The 24638-nt window shown below is 38.9% G+C and overlaps 1 protein-coding gene across 1 annotated transcript in view; it reads left to right on the forward strand.

Moving 5' to 3' along the window:
- Vom2r13 (vomeronasal 2 receptor, 13) overlaps positions 1 to 24638 on the forward strand; it is a 50403-nt gene that overhangs the window by 24394 nt on the left and 1371 nt on the right. The window contains 2 exon segments of the mRNA NM_001099489.3: positions 7223 to 7450; positions 22862 to 22985. Coding sequence (NP_001092959.3) covers positions 7223 to 7450; positions 22862 to 22985 — 352 coding nt within the window.

Here is a 24638-nt window from a genome sequence, read left to right on the forward strand (position 1 = left end):
TATAAAATCATAATCACAAAGCTAAGGGCAAAATGGGTATAAGAAATCAATCATCAGCTGATCCCAGCCCACAGCTCACTGATACCAAACGCTTTGGGAGAGAGGGCTCACTGCCCGGAGAGGTGGGCACTCCTGAGACTGCAGAGAAGAAGGGACCACCAATACTGCCCACCCTTGGCCACATCCATGGCCCAAGAGGAAACTGTAAAGGGCATTTAGGAACAGGAAGATAGCGGCACTCAAGCAGCAAGTCCCCTGTGTTCCAGACACTGCCAGGACTTGAAGGGACCCAGCCAACAGTTCTCAGCACCCAAATCCCGTGGGGGGGGGAGAGCTAAACCATCAGAGGGGCAGGCACGCCTGGGAAGCCAGAAGAGACTACACTCTGCCCACATTTCTGACTCCAGAAGAAAACACCTAATGCCATATGGGACCCTGGTGCACAGGGGCCCCAGGAAAATGCGGCGCAGGTCCTCCTGGTTGCCGCCCTCACGGAGAGCTCACAAGCAGCCTTGCAAAAGCCACCTGAGCCACTGGACCACAGGTAAGACCAACCTTTCTGGTCAAAGCGACTTGCCTGGTGGATTCAGTACACAGGACCACAGGAACAGCTGAAGACCAGTAGACAGGAAAGATTACACGCTTGAAAGCAGAACACTCTGTTCCCATAACTGGCTGAAAGAAAACAGGAAAACAGGTCTACAGAACTGATGATACACAGGCTTATAGAAAGGTCTGGCCACTGTCAGAAATAGCAGAACAAGTTAACACCAGAGACAACCTGATGGGGAGAGGCAAGCACAGGAACCCAAGCAACAGAAACCAAGACTACATGGCATCATCAGAGCACAATTCTCCCACCAAAGCAAACAGTGAATATCCAAAGACACCAGAAAAGCAAGACCTTGATTTAAAATCACATTTGATCAAGATGGTGGAGGACTTCAAGAAAGACATGAACTTCCTTAGAGAAATGCAGGAAAACATAAATAAACAAGAAGAAACATATAGAGAGGAATCAAAAAGATACTGAAAGAATTCCAGGAAAACACAATCAAATTGGTAAAGGAATTAAAAATGGAAATAGAAGCAATAAAGAAAGCACAAAGGGATACAACCCTGGATGTAGAAAACCAAAGGAAGTGACAAGGAGCCACTGCAAGGATACAAGCATCACCAACAGAATACAAGAGATAGAAGAGAGAATCTCAGGAGAAGAAGATTCCATAGAAATCATCGAAACAACGGTAAAAGATAATGTAAAACGGAAAAAGCTACTGGTCCAAAACATACCGGAAATCCAGGATTCAATGAGAAGATCAAAGCTAAGGATAATAGGTATAGAAGAGACTGAAGACTCCCAGCTCAAAGGACCAGTAATTATCTTCAACAAAATCATAGAAAAATACATTCCTAATCTAAAGAAAAAGATGCCCATAAACATACAAGAAGCCTACAGAACTCCAAATTGATTGCCCAGAAAGGAAACTTCTCCCATCACATAATAGTCAAAACACCAAATGCACAAAATGAAGAAAGAATATTACATGAAGAAAGGGAAAAAGGTCAAATAACACATAAAGGCAGACCTATCAGAATCATACCGGACTTCTCACAAGAGACTGTGAAAGCCAGAAGATTCTGGACAGATGTCATACAGACCCTAAGAAAAGACAAATGCCAGCCCAGGTTACTGTATCCAGCAAAACTCTCAATTAATATAGATGGAGAAACCAAGATATTCAATGACAAAACCAAGTTTATATGATATCTTTCTACAAATCTGGCCCTACAAAAATAATAAATGGTAAAGCCCAACATAAGGAGGCAAGGTACACCCTAGAAAAAGCAAGAAACTAATCATCTTGAAAACAAAACAAAGAGAAGAAAATTATACAAACATAATCCCACATCCAAATATGAATATAACAGGAAGCAACAATCACTATTCCTTAATATCTCTCAACATCAATGATCTCAACTCCCCTATAAAAAGAAATAGATTAAAAACTGGATACATAATGAGTACCTTGCATTCTGCTGCCTACAGGAAACACACCTCAGAGACCAAGACAGACACTACCTCAGAGTGAAAGGCTGGAAAACAACTATCCAAGTAAATGGTCTGAAGAAACATGCTGGAGTAGCCATTCTAATATTGAATAAAATCGATTTTCAAAAAAGACATCGAAAAATATAAGGAAGGACACTTCATATTCATCAAAGGAAAAGTCCACCAAGATGAACTCTCAATCCTAAATATCTATGCCACAAATACAGGGGTATGTACATACATAAAAGAAACCTTAATAAAGCTCATAGCACACATTGCACATCAAACAATAATAGTAGGAAATTTCAACACCCAACTCTCATCAATGGAGAGATCATGGAAACAGAAATTAAACAGAGACATAGACAGACTAAGAGAAGTCATGAACCAAATAGACTTAACAGATATTTATAGAACTATGTATCCTAAAACAAAAGAATATTCTTTCTGCTCACCACCTCATGGTACTTTGTCCAAAATTGACCCTATAATTGGTCATAAAACAGGCCTCGACAGATACAGAAAGATAGAAATAATTCCATGCGTCCTATCAGACCACCACGGGCTAAACTTGGTCTTCAATAACAATAAGGGAAGAACGACCGCATATACATGGAAGTTGAACAAAGCTCTCCTCAATGATAACCTGGTCAAGGAAGAAATAAAGAAAGAAATTAAAGACTTCTTAGAATTTAATGAAAAAGAAGATACAACATACCCAAACTATGAGACACAATGAAAGATGTGCTAAGAGGAAAACTCATAGAACTGTGTGCCTGCAGAAAGAAACAGGAGAAAGCATATATCAGCAGCTTGACAGCACACCTAAAAGCTCTAGAACAAAAAGAAGCAAATACACCCAGGAGGAGTAGAAGGCAGGAAATAATCAAACTTAGACCTGGCTTCTTTTTGGTTGGGAGACCTTAATGATTTCTTTGATTGCTTTAGGTGTTATGGGATTGTTTAAATGGTTTATCCACGCCTGATTTAACTTCAGTACCTGGCATCTGTCTAGGAAATTGACAATTTCCTGCAGATTTTGAAGTTTTGTTGAATATAGGCTTTTGTAGTAGGTTCTGATGATTTTTTGAATATCCTCTGATTTTGTAGTTATGTCTCCCTTTTCATTTCTGATTTCGTTAGTTTGAATACACTGTGTCCTCTCATTAGTCGGGCTAAGTGTTTTTCTATCTTGTTGATTTTCTCAAAGAACCAAATTTTGGTTCTGTTGATTCTTTGTATGGTCCTTTTTCTTTCTAGTTGTTTGATTTCAGCTCTGAGTTTGATTATTTCCTGCCTTTTACTCCTCCTGGGTGTACTTGCTTCTTTTTGTTCTAGAGCTTTTAGGTGTGCTATCAAGCTGCTGACATATGCTCTCTCCTGTTTCTTTCTGAAGTCACTCTGAGCTATGGATTTTCTGCTTAGCATAGCTTTCATTGTGTCCCATAAGTTTCGGTATGTTGTACCTTCATTTTCATTAAGTTTAAGAAGTCTTTATTTTCTTTCTTTATTTCATCCTTGACAAGGTTATCATTGAGTAGAGCATTGTTCAACTTCCATGTATATGAGGGCGTTCTTCCCTTATTGTTGTTGAAGACCAGCTTTAGCACCTGGTGGTCTGATAGGACACATGGGATTATTTCTATCTTTCTGTATCTGTTAAGGCCTGTTTTATGACCAATTATATGGTCAATTTTGGAGAAAGTACCATAAGGCGGTGAGCAGAAAGAATATCCTTTTGTTTTAGGATAGAATGTTCTATTAAATATCTGTTAAGTCCATTTGGTTCATGACTTCTCTTAGTCTGTCTATGTCTCTGATTAATTTCTGTTTCCATGATCTGTCCATTGATGAGAGTTGGGTGTTGAAATCTCCTACTATTATTGTGTGAGGTGCAATGTGTGCCTTGAATTTTAGTAAGGTTTCTTTTATGTATGTAGGTGCCCTTGTATTTGGAGCATAGATATTTAGGATTGAGAGTTCATCTTGGTGGATTTTTCCTTTGATGAATATGAAGTGTCTTTCCTTATCTTTTTTGATGACTTTTAGTTGAAAATTGATTTTATTCGATATTAGAATGGCTACTCTAGCTTGCCTCTTCTGACCATTTGCTTGGAAAGTTGTTTTCCAGCCTTTCACTCTGAGGTAGTGTCTGTCTTTGTCTCTGAGGTGTGTTTCCTATAGGCAGCAGGAAGCAGGGTCCTCATTGCGTATATAGTTTGTTAATTTATGTCTTTTTATTGGGGAGCTGAGATCATTGATGTTGAGAGATATTAAGGAATAGTGATTATTGCTTCTGGTTATATTCATATTTGTATGTGAAGTTATGTTTGTGTGCTTTTCTTCTCTTTGTTTTGTTTTCAAGACAATTAGTTTCTTGCTTTTTCTAGGGTGTAGCTTGCCTCCTTATGTTGGGCTTTACCATTTATTATCCTTTGTAGTGCTGGATTTGTAGAAAGATATTGTGTAACTTTGGTTTCGTCATGGAATATCTTGGTTTCTCCATCTGTGTTAATCGAGAGTTTTGCTGGATATAGTAACCTGGGCTGGCATTTGTCTTCTCTTAGGGTTTGTATTACATCTGTCCAGGATCTTCTGGCTTTCATAGTCTCTGGTAAGAAATCTGGTGTGATTCTGATTGGTCTACCTTCATATGTTACTTGACCTTTTTACCTTACTGCTTTTAATATTCTTTCTTTTGTGCATATGGTGTTTTGACTATTATTTGACAGGAGGAGTTTCTTTTCTGGTCCAAACTATTTGGAGTTTTGTAGGCTTCTTGTATGTTTATGGGCATCTCTTTCTTTAGCTTAGGGAAGTTTTCTTCGATGATTTTGTTGAAGATATTTACTGGTGTTTTGAACTGGGTGTTTTTCACTCTCTTCTATACCTATTATCCTTAGGTTTGATCTTCTCATTGAGTCCTGGATTTCCTGTATATTTTGAACCAGTAGCTTTTTACGTTTTACATTATCTTTAACCGTACTGTTGATGATTTCTATGGAATCTTGTGCTCCTGTGATTCTCTCTTCTATTTCTTGTAATCTGTGGTGTTGCTTGTATCTGCGGCTCCATGACTCTTCCTTTGGTTTTCTATATCCAGGTTTATTTCTATTTCTGCTTTCTTTATTGCTTCTGTTTCCATTTTTAATTCCTTCAACGGTTTGATTTTGTTTTCCTGGAATTCTTTCAGGGATTTTTGTGATTCCTCTCTATAGGCTTCTTCTTGTTTATTTATGTTTGCCTGTGTTTCTCTAAGGGAGTTCTTCATGGCTTTCTTGAAGTCCTCCAGCATCATGATCAAATGTGATTTTAAATCTAGGTCTTGCTTTTCTGGTGTGTTTGGATATTCAGTATTTGCTTTGGTGGGAGAATTGTGCTTCCATGATGCCATGTAGTCTTGGTTTCTGTTGCTTGGGACCTGCACTTGCCTCTCGTCATCGGGTTGTCTCTAGTGTTACCTTGTTCTGGTATTTTTGACAGTGTCTAGACCGTCCTATTGGCCTGTGTGTCAGGAGTGCTGTAGACCTGTTTTCCTATTTTTTTTTCAGCCAATTTTGGGAGTAGAGTATTCTGCTTTCAGATGTGTAGTTTCCTGTCTACTGGTCTTCAGCTCTTCCTGTGGGCCTGTGTCCTGAGTCCACCAGGCAGGTTACTTGGAGCAGAAAAGTTGGTCTTACCTGTGGTCCTGTGGGTCAAGTTGCTCGTGGGGGTCTGCTGTTGACCTCTCCATGAGGGCGGCATCCAGGAGGGACTCTATTGCCTTTTCCCAGGGCCCCTGGTGCACCAGGCCCCAGATGGTATTAGGTGTTTTCCTCTGGAGTCAGAAATGTGGGCAGAGTGTAGCTCTTCTGGCTTCCAAGGCATGTCTGCCCCTCTGAAGGTTTAGCTCTCCCTCCCAGGGGATTTGGGTGCAGAGAACTGTTGATCCGGTTCCTTCAGGTCCGGGCGGTGTCTGATTGTATAAATCTTGATGCTTGTATATACCTCTAATGAAAAGAGAATGGAGTACAAAGCATAATTTGTCAATGTAGTATTGTGATTTGTTACAGATTACCTGATTATCGTCACACATGTTCTAATATTGATAACAAATCCAGTCCTACCTAAAGAACCCACTGAATGATGAATCCTTGTTCATTAATTGTTAAGTATGTAGTAACCACTGTCGGGTATTGTTTTAAGTAGAGATCCCAATATATGATGTTTCCACTGTAGGTCAGGGATATCACTTGGTGCTCTGAGAGTACTTACATAGAGAATAATGCAAGGATTAAATTTACTACATTCCTATGTGCTCATTTGTGTGGATATATATTTCTCACTGTATATTTGTATGTTTTTGTTTTTCTGTATATCTGTGTGTTTGTCTGTATATCAATTTCTCTGTATTCTGTGTACATCAATATCTATCTATCTATACTTTTTATATGTGTCTATATATGTTAGTTTAGGGTAATAAACATAAATTTGACTGTTTTTCAATTGCTTCCTGTATTGTTGATTTTGTATAAATGTATACTCCTGTGAATATTTATCAATGCATGTTTCTGCATGTGTCTATATGTTTTGTGTGGTTTTGTGAATGTTCTCTTATTTATGTATAATTCTTTTGCTTTGCCTGTGTGTCTTTGTATGAGAGCATGAATTTGTCTGTGTGACAATGTCACTCTGTGTGTGTGTCAGTATACGTGTATGTCTATTTATGTATATTCTTCTGAGCATGTGTTTCCATGTAGTTCTATGTGTGTGCATCTGAGTAATTCTTTTGTGTGTTTTGGCATCTGTTTGACTATTTTGATGAATATTCTGTCAGTGTGTATCTGTATATTCATGTGTATTTGGGCCTGTATGTGTATGTTTCTGTAAATAACTATGTGCTCCAGATATATGTGCCTCTCTATACAGATGCAAGTCTCTCCCTTTTCATGTATCTATATTTTCATATTGCAAATATATGTTTGGTGTCACATGAATGTTTGTGCTCATGTGGTAATTTCCTCTTAGAGAACAAAATAACAGAAACATTATAATTTTGCTTATCTCTTTGCTTTCACTGAGGTTTTCACCAGCATACAGTCAATAAAGTTGCCTTTAATATGGAATAAGAATGCATTTTCTAACCTTAAGCAAGAAAATATACTCAATAGTATGCTGCTTGTCTTTCAGCTGGGTGCCCCTCTGAGAAAGATCCACTTCACTAATCCAGTTGGGGACAGAGTAAGTATGAATCAAGAAGACAAACTGCAGGAAGAATATGACATTTTCTACATTTGGAATTTTCCACAGGGACTTGAATTTAAAGTGAAAATAGGACTATTTAGTCCCTATTTTATAAATGGTCAACAGTTACATTTATCTGGAGATATGAAAGAGTGGGCAAGAGGAAGTACACAGGTGGGTTTGGCCTTACTGTACTCATTTACATTACACTGTCAAGTGTGAACATCCAACCTTCCTTGAAAGTTGTGAAATGAAGTTAATTGTCATGTGAGAGACTACTAAACTATGTTTCTTATTTTCATTTTCTTTCAAATGAGGTTTTACCAGTTCACTGAGGATTTCTAACATGAATGTAATGTATATTTATCAGATCAGTTCTTATTTTTCACATTAATGTAAACTATTTTAGAAAATAGTTTGAAGCTATTTCCAGTAAAGTTAGCAATATTCTATTGGTCCTATTCTTACTACTATAGAGTGATTTCCACTCATATGATTAACCTCTTCAAAAGATGTTTAAAGATCCTTGTTCACTGTAAGGATAGAGTAAATTCAACATAATCAAGTCATTGATTTTTGTTGTGTAATTTTATGTCTGTTGACCAACCAGTACTAAATTTCCAACATCTCTAGCTAATAAAAGCGTAACATTTTAATGACAATTTTAGATAGTTTATGAACTACATCTTGTTTTCTTCAGTTAAAAAGCTATAGAAATTATAAAAATATGGGTATGGGTATTTTTCTGCATGTATATCAATGTAGCAGCTGCATGTATGGATATATGGATGAGTGAAGAGTTACTTGAATCTAAGATACTTGCAAAAGCTCCATGCTACTCTGTGGGTACTGGAAATCAATTTGGGCCCTCTTTACTGGTAGCAATTGTGCTTGAGAGCTTAGCTATGTCTGCAGCACTGTCTCATACCTTGGAAGAGATAATGTTGAATAAGGAAGATTTTGGCCCCACTAATTCTTGCATAAATTATTCAACAAAACAAGAATATGCATAGTTTCCTTTTTAAAATGAGGAGAAATTGGTAGTAATAAAAATTTGACTTGAGGAACTTTGAGAATGAAATATTTCACACGCATACTCGGTTTTTTATAGCTATGACATCTGATATCTTGGTTTTAATATGTAATATTCAAACTGCCCCCCAAAAAACATTGGGTAAATGTCTTCAGGTTTGATATGAAGTGATTCCCAGGTTACTCAGACAGTGTGAAATTTATAGTTGCTATTTGTCCTCAATAAGTTTAAGAATGTAATTCATACTGAAAAGTATGTAAGAACTAAAAGTGTAATTGTAGAGCTACATATCCATGTTAAAGATAGAATTGCAATGTTATGTGTATTCTAATCAGGCCCTTCTTCAAGCATATCTACTAGAAGTCTATAGATTTTTTTAAAATGCAACCAGAGTTCTATTCACATATTTCATAAGCCCAGTATGGAGACTCATAAATAAAGACATGAAGACCTCAGGGAAATATGATGCCAAACTTTAGAGTCATACAGTTAAGCGAGAATATATTCAATGTTATACTAAACAAAAAATTAAAGAGTGAATATAAGAACCTTAAAAATATCAAAGAGTGCTGTCAAACCATCTGGGAGAATACAATGAAAGTATGAACACTTTTTACAATATGACATTGATTGGGTATGTGTCAGAGAACTTCCGGAGGTATAAAATAATGAAATAATTTCAAACTAAAATGTATAACAGAAAAACAAAATAAACCAAAATAATATCTTATTGACAAGACTCACAAAATGAATACTCCAAGTTGAGGAAAGGATGGCAAGGGTTGAATACAAGGCACCAAAATTAGAAACTTCAAACCGAAACAGATATTAAACAACAAGGAAAAGTGAAAATCATAGTGACCAAGGAAGTGTGATTAAGAGATCACTTTTAAAAACCTTTGGGGTTAATATAAGGATGGACATACTCTTTGTGTAAACAGTGAATCAATTATAGGGACTAGTAGAGAAATGTAAATAGCAAATAATCAACTTTCAATATGAAAATTCCTTGTTGCATTTGACTAAAAATTTGTTTTGGAAAAAAGGAAGAATATGAAAGCTGCAGAAGAGAACCTGGTGTCATAGAAAGTCCCTCTCTGGATAACAGCAGGTTCCATCAGCATCACTCATTTTAAAATGAAAGCAGTTAATTCATTTATTCATTGATTAACTTGACATTGGGATACTAGTTTACACTCTTTACTCTGTTCCTAGTCCTTCAATCTTTCCCCTCCTTTCCATCCAATACTTCTTCCTCCTTCAGAAAAGGGGAGCCCCCACCACTCATATATCAAAAAGTTTGGCATATCATGTTGTATAATAACTAAGCACAGTTTCATGTTCTCCTATGAGGACACAGGAGGCTACCCACTAGGAATAAAGCTTCCCAAAGTCAGACAACAAAGTCAGACACAGAACCTGCTAACATATAATGACCAAGTTTCACAAAGACTTTATATATTTAGAAGACCTATGTTAGTCCCATGCACCATTTGGAGTAAGTGGTTCAGTCTGTGAACCCTTAGGACACCAGGTAAGTTGATTATGTATGTTTTCTTGTGTCCTTACTCCCTCTGGTTTCTACAATCCTTCTTTTCCCTCTTATCTAGGATTCCTCAACATTGCCTGTAGTTTGGGTGTTGCTCTCTGAATCTGTTTCCATCAGCTGTTGGATAAATTCTCTCTGAACATGGTTATGCTAGGTACTTGCCTGCAAATGTAAGAAAATATTATTACCAGCATCAGTTGTGGCCTTTCTCTCATGGCAAGGTTCTCAAGCTGCTCCAGTCACTGATTAACTATCCTCTGATCTTCTGCTCCAGTTTTACTTCCCCCCAACTTTAAGAAGGGGAAATTGTAGGTTGAAAGTTTTGTGGATGTGGTGTTGTCTCAATCTCAACACTGGAAATCTTGCCTAGTTTTCGGAGATGACCATTCCAGGCTCTATCGCCCTCTTTGCATAGAGACTTAGTCAGGGTATTCCTCATAGATTTTTGGGAGTTTCCATTGCTGTATAAATGTAGCTTGACTCAGAAATACCACCCTATCTTAGTGCTCTCTCTAAACAATCTGTTTCTTTGTCTTCCCCTTCTGTTCTCATCCCACTGCACTCCCATTTAGTCTCCAAACCCATTCACCAATGATGCCTATTCTATCTCCCCGTCTCAGGGTGATACCTGTCTCCCATTTGTGCCATCCTTGTTACTTAGCTTCTTCAGTTATGTGCATTGTAACTCACCATGGATATTCTTAAAGGAGAATTAATAACAACAATACCCTTGGGAGGGAATAGAGAGAAAAAGTTTAGAACATAGGCAGAAGGAACACCGATTCACAACCTGCCCCCCATATGGGCCATACATATACAGTCACCAAACTAGACAAGACAGATGAAGCAAAGAAATGGAGGCTGACAGGAACCGGATGTAGATCTCTCCTGAGAGACACAGCCAGAATACAGCAAATACATAGGCAAATGCCATCGCTAAATCACTGAACTGAGAACGGTACCACCGTTGAAGGAACCTTTGAAAGGACTGAAAAGCTTGAAAGGGCTTGAAACCCTATATGAACAACATTGCCAACCAACCAGAGCTTCTAGGGACTAAGCCACTAACCAAAGACTATACATGGACTGACCCTGGACTCCAACCTCATAGGTAGCAATGAATAGCTTAGTAAGAGCACCAGTGGAAGGGGAAGCCCTTGGCCCTGCCAAGACTGAAACCCCAGTGAACTTTATTGTAATGGGGGGAGGATGGGGAGGGGAACACCCATAGAGAAGGGGAGGAGGAGGGTTTGGGGGATGTTGGCCGGGAAACAAGGAAGGGGAATAACAATCGAAATGTAAATAAGAAATACCCAAGTTAATAAAGATGAAAAAAAAAACTATTTAGAGACATAACTGCTAATACAATGTCTTTATTCTTTATGCAAAGAGACAGAAGAAATTTCAAGATGAACACAACTGCAATAAATCATAACTAATAAAGGAGCACTATGAAAGACATTGAAGGAACTCCACCATATTTAAATGTAAGGTGAACACAAGAGGTAAAAAATAACATTTAAATACCACTTGAACATGTGATAAGAAAAACAAATATTAAAAATATCAAATATTTAAATAAAAACTAAATCATAATTTATGCATAACTTTTAGGAATAAGTGAGGGTTAGTGGATGAAATTAACCTAGTCCATTGGGATCTGTATTATCCTGCTCCTTCACATTTTTTTTCTTGATTTTCTCCCATTTTTCCTCTTCCTGTCTCATATATAGACTCCCCCCATACCAGTCCCCCTCCCAAACCTTTCTTCTCATCCAGTGAATGGTTTCATGTTATCCTGACCTGTCTTGCTGTAAAATGACAACATTCTACACTCTAAGACTTTACCAGAAAAAGAAACTAGTAGGAAAACATCAAATATTGAAATAACAACTAAAACACAATTTACAAATATGTTTTAGTAATAATTGAATTTCGTGGTCACCTTCTCTAATTAAAAATCACAGATAATGTATTTGGTTTATTTTTAACATAATATTTTTTTTATTTTTTTTTTTTTATTAACTTGAGTATTTCTTATATACATTTCGAGTGTTATTCCCTTTCCCGGTTTCCGGGCAAACATCCCCCTCCCCCCTCCCCTTCCTTATGGGTGTTCCCCTCCCAACCCTACCCCCATTGCCGCCCTCCCCCCATAGACTAGTTCACTGTGGGTTCAGTCTTAGCAGGACCCAGGGCTTCCCCTTCCACTGGTGCTCTTACTAGGATATTCATTGCTACCTATGGGGTCAGAGTCCAGGGTCAGTCCATGTATAGTCTTTAGGTAGTGGCTTAGTCCCTGGAAGCTCTGGTTGCTTGGCATTGTTGTACTTTTGGGGTCTCGAGCCCCTTCAAGCTCTTCCAGTTCTTTCTCTGATTCCTTCAATAGGGGACCTATTCTCAGTTCAGTGGTTTGCTGCTGGCATTCGCCTCTATATTTGCTGTATTCTGGCTGTGTCTCTCAGGAGCGATCTACATCCGGCTCCTGTCGGTCTGCACTTCTTTGCTTCATCCATCTTGTCTAATTGGGTGGCTGTATATGTATGGGCCACATGTGGGGCAGGCTCTGAATGGGTGTTCCTTCAGTCTCTGTTTTAATCTTTGCCTCTCCCTTCCCTGCCAAGGGTATTCTTTTTCCTCATTTAAAGAAGGAGTGAAGCATTCACATTTTGATCATCCGTCTTGAGTTTCGTTTGTTCTAGGGATCTAGGGTAATTCAAGCATTTGGGCTAATAGCCACTTATCAATGAGTGCATACCATGTATGTCTTTCTGTGATTGGGTTAGCTCACTCAGGATGATATTTTCCAGTTCCAACCATTTGCCTACGAATTTCATAAACTCGTTGTTTTTGATAGCTGAGTAATATTCCATTGTGTAGATGTACCACATTTTCTGTATCCATTCCTCTGTTGAAGGGCATCTGGGTTCTTTCCAGCTTCTGGCTATTATAAATAAGGCTGCGATGAACATAGTGGAGCACGTGTCTCTTTTATATGTTGAGGCATCTTTTGGGTATATGCCCAAGAGAGGTATAGCTGGATCATCAGGCAGTTCAATGTCCAATTTTCTGAGGAACCTCCAGACTGATTTCCAGAATGGTTGTACCAGTCTGCAATCCCACCAACAATGGAGGAGTGTTCCTCTTTCTCCACATCCTCGCCAGCATCTGCTGTCACCTGAGTTTTTGATCTTAGCCAATCGCACTGGTGTGAGGTGAAATCTCAGGGTTGTTTTGATTTGCATTTCCCTTATGACTAAAGATGTTGAACATTTCTTTAGGTGTTTCTCAGCCATTCGGCATTCCTCAGCTGTGAATTCTTTGTTTAGCTCTGAACCCCATTTTTTAATAGGGTTATTTGTTTCCCTGCGGTCTAACTTCTTGAGTTCTTTGTATATTTTGGAAATAAGGCCTCTATCTGTTGTAGGATTGGTAAAGATCTTTTCCCAATCTGTTGGTTGCCGTTTTGTCCTAACCACAGTGTCCTTTGCCTTACAGAAGTTTGCAGTTTTATGAGATCCCATTTGTCGATTCTTGATCTTAGAGCATAAGCCATTGGTGTTTTGTTCAGGAAATTTTTTCCAGTGCCCATGTGTTCCAGATGCTTCCCTAGTTTTTCTTCTATTAGTTTGAGTGTGTCTGGTTTGATGTGGAGGTCCTTGATCCACTTGGACTTAAGCTTTGTACAGGGTGATAAGGATGGATCGATCTGCATTCTTCTATATGTTGCCCTCCAGTTGAACCAGCACCATTTGCTGAAAATACTATCTTTTTTCCATTGGATGGTTTTGGCTCCTTTGTCAAAAATCAAGTGACCATAGGTGTGTGGGTTCATTTCTGGGTCTTCAATTCTATTCCATTGGTCTATCTGTCTGTCTCTGTACCAATACCATGCAGTTTTTATCTCTATTGCTCTGTAATACTGCTTGAGTTCAGGGATAGTGATTCCCCCTGAAGTCCTTTTATTGTTGAGGATAGCTTTAGCTATCCTGGGTTTTTTGTTATTCCAGATGAATTTGCAAATTGTTCTGTCTAACTCTTTGAAGAATTGGATTGGTATTTTGATGGGGATTGCATTGAATCTGTAGATTGCTTTTGGTAAAATGGCCATTTTTACCATATTAATCCTGCCAATCCATGAGCATGGGAGATCTTTCCATCTTCTGAGGTCTTCTTCAATTTCTTTCCTCAGTGTCTTGAAGTTCTTATTGTACAGATCTTTTACTTGCTTGGTTAAAGTCACACCGAGGTACTTTATATTATTTGGGTCTATTATGAAGGGTGTCGTTTCCCTAATTTCTTTCTCGGCTTGTTTCTCTTTTGTATAGAGGAAGGCAACTGATTTATTTGAGTTAATTTTATACCCAGCCACTTTGCTGAAGTTGTTTATCAGCTTTAGTAGTTCTCTGGTGGAACTTTTGGGATCACTTAAATATACTATCATGTCATCTGCAAATAGTGATATTTTGACCTCTTCTTTTCCGATCTGTATCCCTTTGATCTCCTTTTGTTGCCTGATTGCTCTGGCTAGAACTTCAAGAACTATATTGAATAAGTAGGGAGAGAGTGGGCAGCCTTGTCTAGTCCCTGATTTTAGTGGGATTGCTTCAAGTTTCTCTCCATTTAGTTTAATGTTAGCAACTGGTTTGCTGTATATGGCTTTTACTATGTTTAGGTATGGGCCTTGAATTCCTATTCTTTCCAGGACTTTTATCATGAAGGGGTGTTGAATTTTGTCAAATGCTTTCTCAGCATCTAATGAGATGATCATGTGGTTCTGTTCTTTCAGTTTGTTTATATAATGGATCACGTTGATGGTTTTCCGTATATTAAACCATCCCTGCATGCCTGGGATGAAGCCTACTTGATCATGGTGGATGATTGTTTTGATGTGCTCTTGAATTCGGTTTGCCAGAATTTTATTGAGTATTTTTGCGTCGATATTCATAAGGGAAATTGGTCTGAAGTTCTCTTTCTTTGTTGTGTCTTTGTGTGGTTTAGGTATAAGAGTAATTGTGGCTTCATAGAAGGAATTCGGTAGGGCTCCATCTGTTTCAATTTTGTGGAATAGTTTGGATAATATTGGTATGAGGTCTTCTATGAAGGTTTGATAGAATTCTGCACTAAACCCGTCTGGACCTGGGCTCTTTTTGGTTGGGAGACCTTTAATGACTGCTTCTATTTCCTTAGGAGTTATGGGGTTGTTTAACTGGTTTATCTGTTCCTGATTTAACTTCGATACCTGGTATCTGTCTAGGAAATTGTCCATTTCCTGAAGATTTTCAAATTTTGTTGAATATAGGTTTTTATAGTAAGATCTGATGATTTTTTGAATTTCCTCCGAATCTGTAGTTATGTCTCCCTTTTCATTTCTGATTTTGTTAATTTGGACACACTCTCTGTGTCCTCTCGTTAGTCTGGCTAAGGGTTTATCTATCTTGTTGATTTTCTCAAAGAACCAACTTTTGGTTCTGTTGATTCTTTCTATGGTCCTTTTTGTTTCTACTTGGTTGATTTCAGCTCTGAGTTTGATTATTTCCTGCCTTCTACTCCTCCTGGGTGTATTTGCTTCTTTTTGTTCTAGAGCTTTTAGGTGTGCTGTCAAGCTGCTGACATATGCTCTTTCCTGTTTCTTTCTGCAGGCACTCAGCGCTATAGTTTTCCTCTTAGCACAGCTTTCAGTGTGTCCCATAAGTTTGAGTATGTTGTATCTTCATTTTCATTAAATTCTAAAAAGTTTTTAATTTCTTTCTTTATTTCTTCCTTGACCAGGTTATCATTGAGTAGAGCATTGTTCAATTTCCACGTATATGTGGGCATTCTTCCCTTATTGTTATTGAAGACCAGTTTTAGGCCGTGGTGGTCCGATAGCACGCATGGGATTATTTCTATCTTTCTGTACCTGTTGAGGCCCGTTTTTTGACCAATTATATGGTCAATTTTGGAGAAAGTACCATGAGGAGCTGAGAAGAAGGTATATCCTTTTGCTTTAGGATAGAATGTTCTATAAATATCCGTTAAGTCCATTTGGCTCATGACTTCTCTTAGTCTGTCTACATCACTGTTTAATTTCTGTTTCCATGATCTGTCCATTGATGAGAGTGGGGTGTTGAAATCTCCCACTATCATTGTGTGAGGTGCAATGTGTGTTTTGAGCTTTAGTAAGGTTTCTTTTACGTATGTAGGTGCCCTTGTATTTGGGGCATAGATATTTAGGATTGAGAGTTAATCTTGGTTGATTTTTCCTTTGATGAATATGAAGTGTCCTTCCTTATCTTTTTTGATGACTTTTACTTGGAAATTGATTTTATTTGATATTAGAATGGCTACTCCAGCTTGCTTCTTCTGACCATTTGCTTGGAAAGTTGTTTTCCAGCCTTTCACTCTGAGGTAGTGTCTGTCTTTGTCTCTGAGGTGTGTTTCCTGTAGGCAGCAGAATGCAGGGTCCTCGTTGCGTATCCAGTTTGTTAATCTATGTCTTTTTATTGGGGAGTTGAGGCCATTGATATTGAGAGATATTAAGGAATAGTGATTATTGCTTCCCGTTATATTCATATTTGATGTGAGGTTATGTTTGTGTGCTTTCATTCTCTTTGTTTTGTTGCCAAGACGATTAGTTTCTTGCTTCTTCTAGGGTATAGCTTGCCTCCTTATGTTGGGCTTTACCATTTATTATCCTTTGTAGTGCTGGATTTGTAGAAAGATATTGTGTAAATTTGGTTTTGTCATGGAATATCTTGGTTTCTCCATCAATGTTAATTGAGAGTTTTGCTGGATACAGTAATCTGGGCTGGCATTTGTGTTCTCTTAGGGTCTGTATAACATCAGTCCAGGATCTTCTGGCCTTCATAGTTTCTGGCGAGAAGTCTGGTGTGATTCTGATAGGTCTCCCTTTATATTTTACTTGACCTTTTTCCCTTACTGCTTTTAATATTCTTTCTTTATTTTGTGCGTTTGGTGTTTTGACAATTATGTGACGGGAGGTGTTTCTTTTCTGGTCCAATCTATTTGGAGTTCTGTAGGCTTCCTGTATGTCTATGGGTATCTCTTTTTTTAGGTTAGGGAAGTTTTCTTCTATGATTTTGTTGAAGATATTTACTGGTCCTTTGAGCTGGGAGTCTTCACTCTCTTCTATACCTATTATCCTTAGGTTTGATCTTCTCATTGAGTCCTGGATTTCCTGTATGTTTTGGACCAGTAGCTTTTTCCGCTTTACATTATCTTTGACAGTTGAGTCAATGATTTCTATGGAATCTTCTGCTCCTGAGATTCTCTCTTCCATCTCTTGTATTCTGTTGGTGAAGCTTGTATCTACAGCTCCTTGTCTCTTCTTTTGGTTTTCTATATCCAGGGTTGTTTCCATGTGTTCTTTCTTGATTGCTTCTATTTCCATTTTTAATTCCTTCAACTGTTTGATTGTGTTTTCCTGGAATTCATTCAGGGATTTTTGCGATTCCTCTCTGTAGGCTTTTACTTGTTTATTAATGTTTTCCTGTGCTTCCCTAAGTGTGTTCAGGTCTTTCCTGAAGTCCTCCAGCATCATGATCAAATATGATTTTGAAACTAGATCTTGCTTTTCTGGTGTGTTTGGATATTCCATGTTTGTTTTGGTGGGAGAATTGGGCTCCGATGAAGGCATGTAGTCTTGGTTTCTGTTGCTTGGGTTCCTGCGCTTGCCTCTCGCCATCAGATTATCTCTAGTGTTACTTTGTTCTGCTATTTCTGACAGTGGCTAGACTGTCCTATAAGCCTGTGTGTCAGGAGTGCTGTAGACCTGTTTTCCTCTCTTTCCGTCAGTTATGGGGACAGAGTGTTCTCCTTTCGGGCGTGTAGTTTTTCCTCTCTACAGGTCTTCAGCTGTTCCTGTGGGCCTGTGTCTTGAGTTCACCAGGCAGCTTTCTTGCAGCAGAAAATTTGGTCTTACCTGTGGTCCCGAGGCTCAGGTTTGCTCGTGGGGTGCTGTCCAGGGGCTCTCTGCAGCGGCAGCAACCAGGAAGACCTGTGCCGCCCCTTCTGGGAGCTTCAGTGCACCAGGGTTCCAGATGGTCTTTGGCTTTTTCCTCTGGCGTCCGAGATGTGTGTGCAGGGAGCAGTCTCTTCTGGTTTCCCAGGCCTGTCTGCCTCTCTGAAGGTTTAGCTCTCCCTCCCACGGGATTTGGGTGCAGAGAACTGTTTATCCGGTCTGTTTCCTTCAGGGTCCGGCGGTGTCTGTGGCAGGGGTCCTGCCGCTCCTGGGCCCTCCCCCACGGGAGCCCAGAGGCCTTATACAGTTTCCTCTTGGGCCAGGGATGTGGGCAGGGGTGAGCAGAGTTGGTGGTCTCTTCCGCTCTGCAGCCTCAGGAGTGCCCACCTGACCAGGCGGTTGGGTCTCTCTCTCACCGGGTCTGGGAGCAGAGAGCTGCTGCGGGCCGGGATCCGAGGGTGTGGGACTTCTGGTAAACACAGAACGTGCCCGGTTCTAGAGAAATTCTGCTTCCGTGTGTCCCAAGCTCACCAGGCAGCTTTCCTGCAGCAGAAAATTTGGTCTTACCTGTGGTCCCGAGGCTCAAGTTCGCTCGTGGGGTGCTGCCCAGGGGCTCTCTGCAGCGGCAGCAACCAGGAAGACCTGTGCCGCCCCTTCCGGGAGCTTCAGTGCACCAGGGTTCCAGATGGTCTTTGGCTTTTTCCTCTGGCGTCCGAGATGTGTGTGCAGGGAGCAGTCTCTTCTGGTTTCCCAGGCCTGTCTGCCTCTCTGAAGGTTTAGCTCTCCCTCCCACGGGATTTGGGTGCAGAGAACTGTTTATCTGGTCTGTTTCCTTCAGGGTCCGGCGGTGTCTGTGGCAGGGGTCCTGCCGCTCCTGGGCCCTCCCCCACGGGAGCCCAGAGGCCTTACACAGTTTCCTCTTGGGCCAGGGATGTGGGCAGGGGTGAGCAGTGTTGGTGGTCTCTTCCGCTCTGCAGCCTCAGGAGTGCCCACCTGACCAGGCGGTTGGGTCTCTCTCTCACCGGGTCTGGGAGCAGAGAGCTGCTGCGGGCCGGGATCCGCCTTAACATAATATTTTTATTTACTCTTCAAATTTCCAATTATGCACTTTGATTATATTCAATTCCCAGTCCTTTCACATTTGTCTCTCTATGACAGCACCCCACCAAAATAAAAATTAAAGTTAAAAAGTCCAAATTTTCTTATTCATGTACTCACTGGATGAGATGGCTTGTATATGCTTGACCCAGGGAGTGGCACTATTTCAAGGTGTGACCTTGTTGGATATATGTGTCATTCTGAGTGTGGGGTTTAAATCATCCTAGCTGCCTAGAACTCAGTATTCTGCTAGCAGCTTTAAGATGAAGATGTAGATTTCCCAGCTTTGCCTGGATGCTGCTATGTTCCTGCCTTAACATTAATGGAGTGAACCTCTGCACCTGTAAGCCAGGCCAAATTAAATGTTGTCCTTAGAAGATTTGTCTTGGTTATGGTGTTTGCTCACAGGAGTAAATTCCTAAATAAGATACTGGAGCACAGTCAAATTCTGCCCCATAAGTAGAACTTAACTGTTCCATCCCAAACTCCTTCAAGAAGCCCTCAATTTTGCAAGGCTAACTTTATATTTTTTTACCATATATTTAAAGAGTTCTTTTTATGGCTTCCTGTTTAAACTAATATTCTTTCTTGGATTGTGGGGGAAGCATAGGGATTGGGATGATAAGACGAGTTGTCACAGAAAACTTTCATGTACCTCCTTCACATCTATGAATCTACAACCATTCATATCACTGCTAAAGTAGTCTCTTAGCATTAATATAAAAGCAGGGAGCAAAGATAATGGCATTCTACATGGTTTCTGGTAGTTACAGAGAAAAGCACATGAGGCCTAGCTGCAACAGAGCTACAGACCCAGACAAGGCCCTCAAACTGAGCACAGAGCATGAACATCAACATGGTTTCAGGCTGCAGTCAAGAGCATAAAAATTCCATAAATTCCTCAGTCAAAATATGTGCTGTGGAAATCAACATTTTCTCTAAATGCAATAGGACCATGGATCCAGACACAGCCACCACTAGCAGCAGAGATCTGGACAACTCTGTTACCTCACATGGCATTGTAGTTCTCTCAGATTAGTAAGGCTCCTGCTAAAACAGAACTCATGGACCTCAGCTTGACCTCAGTTATCAACGCAGTCTAAGGGCACACACATTGCATTTGGTGGTAACATTGATCATGGACATCAATACATATCCCACTGACAGCAGGACCTCTGGCCTAGACATCCACCATTATGGCAGCAGCCACCATATATATTTGCACACATTTTGGTAGGAACACATACCACAGACATCAAAAAAGATTCTGGGTGCTGTAGGATAACAGGTCCAGATATGGCTTTTGTTAGGAATGTGAAGCTGGATATCACCATGGTTAGCCATAACAGAACAGGCCACTCACATAAATATGAAATATGGCCAGTGTAGGTAGACTGGCTATAAAACTAGACATTCTTTTGTAGCCTCCATGGGCCGGGTGGGTAAAAAAATCCTTTCCCATATATATATATATATATATATATATATATATATATATATATATATATATATATATAAACATATATATATAAACTTCTGGAAAAAAGGGTCAGGGGAAGCAACAAAATGAAGTAGAACCGAAGAATCATACTTAGAGTACAACGTCATTTATCATTTGTGGACATGCCTGAAATAATCTTGACTAAACATCTTCTGACAGATGGCAGTATCACAAATGAAAGGTCAGTCCCTGTGTGTTTTATTATGTATTAATTAATCCCATGTAGTTGGTTTGCTAACATCCTCGATTCTTTATGTTACCATATGAAAAAAATACACACATAGTCTTTTTATTTTAATATGCTTTAAATAGCACAATAGCTGAGCAACTGCCCAATCTCCACGCTGTTAATCCTGAGTGATTATTTACTAATTCTATATTCCATTTCAGTTGTTCTTGACTCTACTTAGAGAGCTGTCTTGGTCACATTTTTTGGCCCAGAACATGGAGCACTCTCCTTGTTTTTCTAACTCATTTGGATATAGTGTCTCCTCTCTTTGCACTCTTGTTCAGCATGACAGACCTCTTTCTTCCTCCTTCTCCTCTGCCCAAGTCCAGGGAACCAAGGAATTCTGTCTCTATCTGTTATACCCAGCTATTGTCTGTTGGTATCTTTAGATGGCAGAACCAACTGGGGGCAGATTCCCCGAAGCTACTTGAAGATACTCTAGTGCAAACAGGTTTTTTTGGAAACACAATTAGCTTTTATAACATTAGCAGCTTCAGCTGTGCAAAAATTACTTTATGCCAAGGTTCAACATATGTGTATCATTTAAGTGTAAAACATCTCAAGATAAACTTAATCATAGCATTATATTTTCCAAAAGCATGTAGAAAAGGCTCTTAACAAAGTCTAGGATCCATTCAGAATTTAAAAAGGAGAACAAACAAAAACTGACAAACTAAGAGAACATATATTGCCATATAAAGTTTTCCACAGGAAACTTATTGATGGCATTGCAGTTTATGGATAGGAGAATCAAAGAAATTCCATTTAACCTAGAAATTAGGTCAAGTTTTTGTAGTAACACATGTCTTTAATCTACATTCTGTGAATCAAAAGTCAGGATAATTTCTCTCCACTCATGGCTAGTCTGCCTTTTCTACTTAATCTACCCAAAACAGGGTTGAAATGGATACTCTCCTTTAAATAAAATGAGCAGGATAAGGTAAGGTATGTACTTTCTCAACTCATCATCAAAATAGTCTTTAAAACCTTACTAAGTGTGAAAATAAATAATAAAAACATAAATACAGAAACAGAAGTAAAGCACTCTGCCAGGATCTATAGGAGGTTGAGATCTACTAATACTACACAGTAAAACCCTGTTTGAACAACATCAAAAATAACAACAACAATAAAGCAAAAAGGAAAAGTTGTGCTTAATCATATTTCTGGAGAACATGATGTGAGTCTGTGAAGAATAGACGCTGCGATGGAAACATCAAACTCACCTGAAACAAAAGATGTAAATTCAGCATGCAAAAATCAGCAAAATTCCAGTGCAGCATATGGACATCCATCACAAGATTCATTGTAATGCCAAGATTTCCTTAATTTAAGAAATGCCTCAATTAATTTTAAGCAACCTCAATTTTCATGCTATTTTCAGGCTCCCCATAGCCTGTTCACTTCAGTAAACACTCAGTTCATTGTACAGAAAGTGAGCAACTCCTCATTGTAAAAACAATGGCCCTCTTCCTATGTAGATCTTATTCTATTTCCATTAATTTGTTTTAGTTTTCAGTCATAATGTAGTTGAGGTCATTTTGGTTATCTGGTATTTGAAGTATTTTTTCCCATTTTTGTATGTTCTTTACTTGTAATTTGCTTCTATGTTGCTGTTATTTAACATTAAGTATAAGCAAAGTGAGGAGGAAAAGGTTGAATTGGCTCGTGGGTTACACTCAAGGAAAGACAAGGCATGGATCTGTATAGTGCAACTGAAACATAGTCCCTCAAGGAACTCAGCTTACTGGCTTGTTCTGCATGATTTCTAAGATACCACTGCCTACATGGAACACTGTTCCCAATAACCTGCGTACTCCTACATCAATTATCAATTTAAAATAAGCTTCACAGGTATGATGACAGGCTAGTCTGATGGAGATAATTTCTTTATTAGGTTCTCTGTGCCTTTATCCTATACTGTGTGTTAAGGAGACAAGGATGAAGTAAAATAACCACCTTGCAATCCCGGCACTCTTTGCAAACAGGACACTATCAACTCTTCTTTCTGAATTCCAAGTTGATGGGAAACAATTCAACATTTCCTTAATTTTTTCATACACTGATGTCTGTCATCAGACAATACAGTAAATGAAACTGGTAACTTTGTTGGTGTATATGAATTAAGTGTGTTAATATCACATGCTAATACAATATGATTTTTGAAGGTGTAAGTAAAACTTCTGATAGCAGGATATGTCTGTTTTTTTAGATGCCGACCTCTGTGTGCAGTGCTGATTGTGGTCCAGGATTTAGAAAATTCAGAAAGAAGGAAATGTCAGCCTGTTGTTTTGATTGCAGTCCCTGCCCAGAAAATGAAATTTCTAATGAGACAAGTGTGTATTTCCTGCAGGGCTAAGTTCTTCAATTTGATTATCATCTTACACACATATTGGTATCGTGAATTGGTCTAAAAAGAAACGTTAAAAAAATATATATATATGTATATGACTTTCCTAGGTTAATAATTATAGGAATACGATAGTTTAAAATGTCATTATTGAAATATAACTTATCATATATATTTCACTCATTGAAAAATTTTAGTAGATAAAATATTCTCAAACAGTTTTGCTTAGAAACCTTCAGCGTTACTGGGTTCTAGGAAAAATCATTCCTAGTGATTTATCCTCTATAAAAACATATGTAGATCATGAATCTCTAAAGGATTTACTTACATTTTCTTGATGTACGTACTCTTACATAAGTTTATGCACACCTATCAAGAACAGAAGCACATGGAGGACAGAATCAGGCATGTGGCTAGAGGGAACCAAATCCAATTCCACTTTAAGACTCCTGAAAAGGGCAAATAATAATTTGTGATATTATCAAAAACTGTTAAGAAGGAGTTGGGAGATTTTGCATAATAAAAAGATATACATTTGTCTAATGCTTGGTGATATTTGAAATGTAGAAAATTGAGAATCATTGTTGGCACATGATGTGTAAATATTAGGAGTCCTCCTTTAAATGCTAGTAAAAATACTACCTAGTAAATATTTGCATGATAGGATACATTAGAATTGTTCCAACAAGAGCTTCCAGGGACTAAGCCACTACCTAAAGACTATATATGGACTGATCCTGGGCTCCAACCGCATAGACAGCAATGAATAGCCTAGTAAGAGCACCTGTGGAAGGGGAAGCCCTTGGTCCTGCTAAGACTGAATCCCCAGTGAACATGATTGTTTGGGGAAGGGTGTTAATGGGGGGAGGATGGGGAGGGGAACACCTGTAGAGAAGGGAAAGGGGAGGGGTTAGGGGGATGTTGGCCCAGAAACTGGGAAAAGGAATAACAATCAAAGTGTAAATAAGAAATAGACAAGATAATAAAGATGGAGAAAAAAAAAGAATTGCTTTGTCCGGAAAGCAATTACCACAATGTTCAAATGGTATTGGTCCTTACACAGCCAATATTTGTCAAATAACAATCTAGTCAGGAAGAACTGAATATAATTGGCTGTCATGCATTTATTCCCTTCTTTTATGTGTTATCCCATACAATTAAATTTAAGTATTTAAAGGCTTTCGTGGCCTGAGAGATGACTTAGCAGTTAAATCCTCTCCCACTAAGTATAATGGTCTTAGTTTTTCTCCAGAACACATATAATAGGAGGTAACCAACTCCTACTTGTTATTTTCTGGAATTTTCTGATAAGTATGAAGTAAAATGTACACATAAGTAGTTCAGAATGGCTGTTTGGATACACATGGCATTGGTGCTGGGAATCAAAGTTAAGTCCTCTCTAAGACCAACACATTCTCTTCACAACCAAGTTGAATTCCTATTTCCTGAAACAAATTTAATTTAATGATAACAACTGTCAGTAAAAGAATTGCTTCATATAAAAGACTTCAGACTTGGGAAGCATATCCCTTATAGCAATTATGCAATGATTCAGTGTTATGGCAACCAGACTTCATACACACATAATGGTGGAAATTACAGAGCTTGTTACCTTTAGTGATACGGTTACTGCTTTTTA

Source organism: Rattus norvegicus, chromosome 1 (genome assembly GCF_021556685.1).
Source record: "Rattus norvegicus strain SHRSP/BbbUtx chromosome 1, alternate assembly SHRSP_T2T, whole genome shotgun sequence".
NCBI classification, from domain to species: Eukaryota; Metazoa; Chordata; class Mammalia; order Rodentia; family Muridae; genus Rattus; species Rattus norvegicus.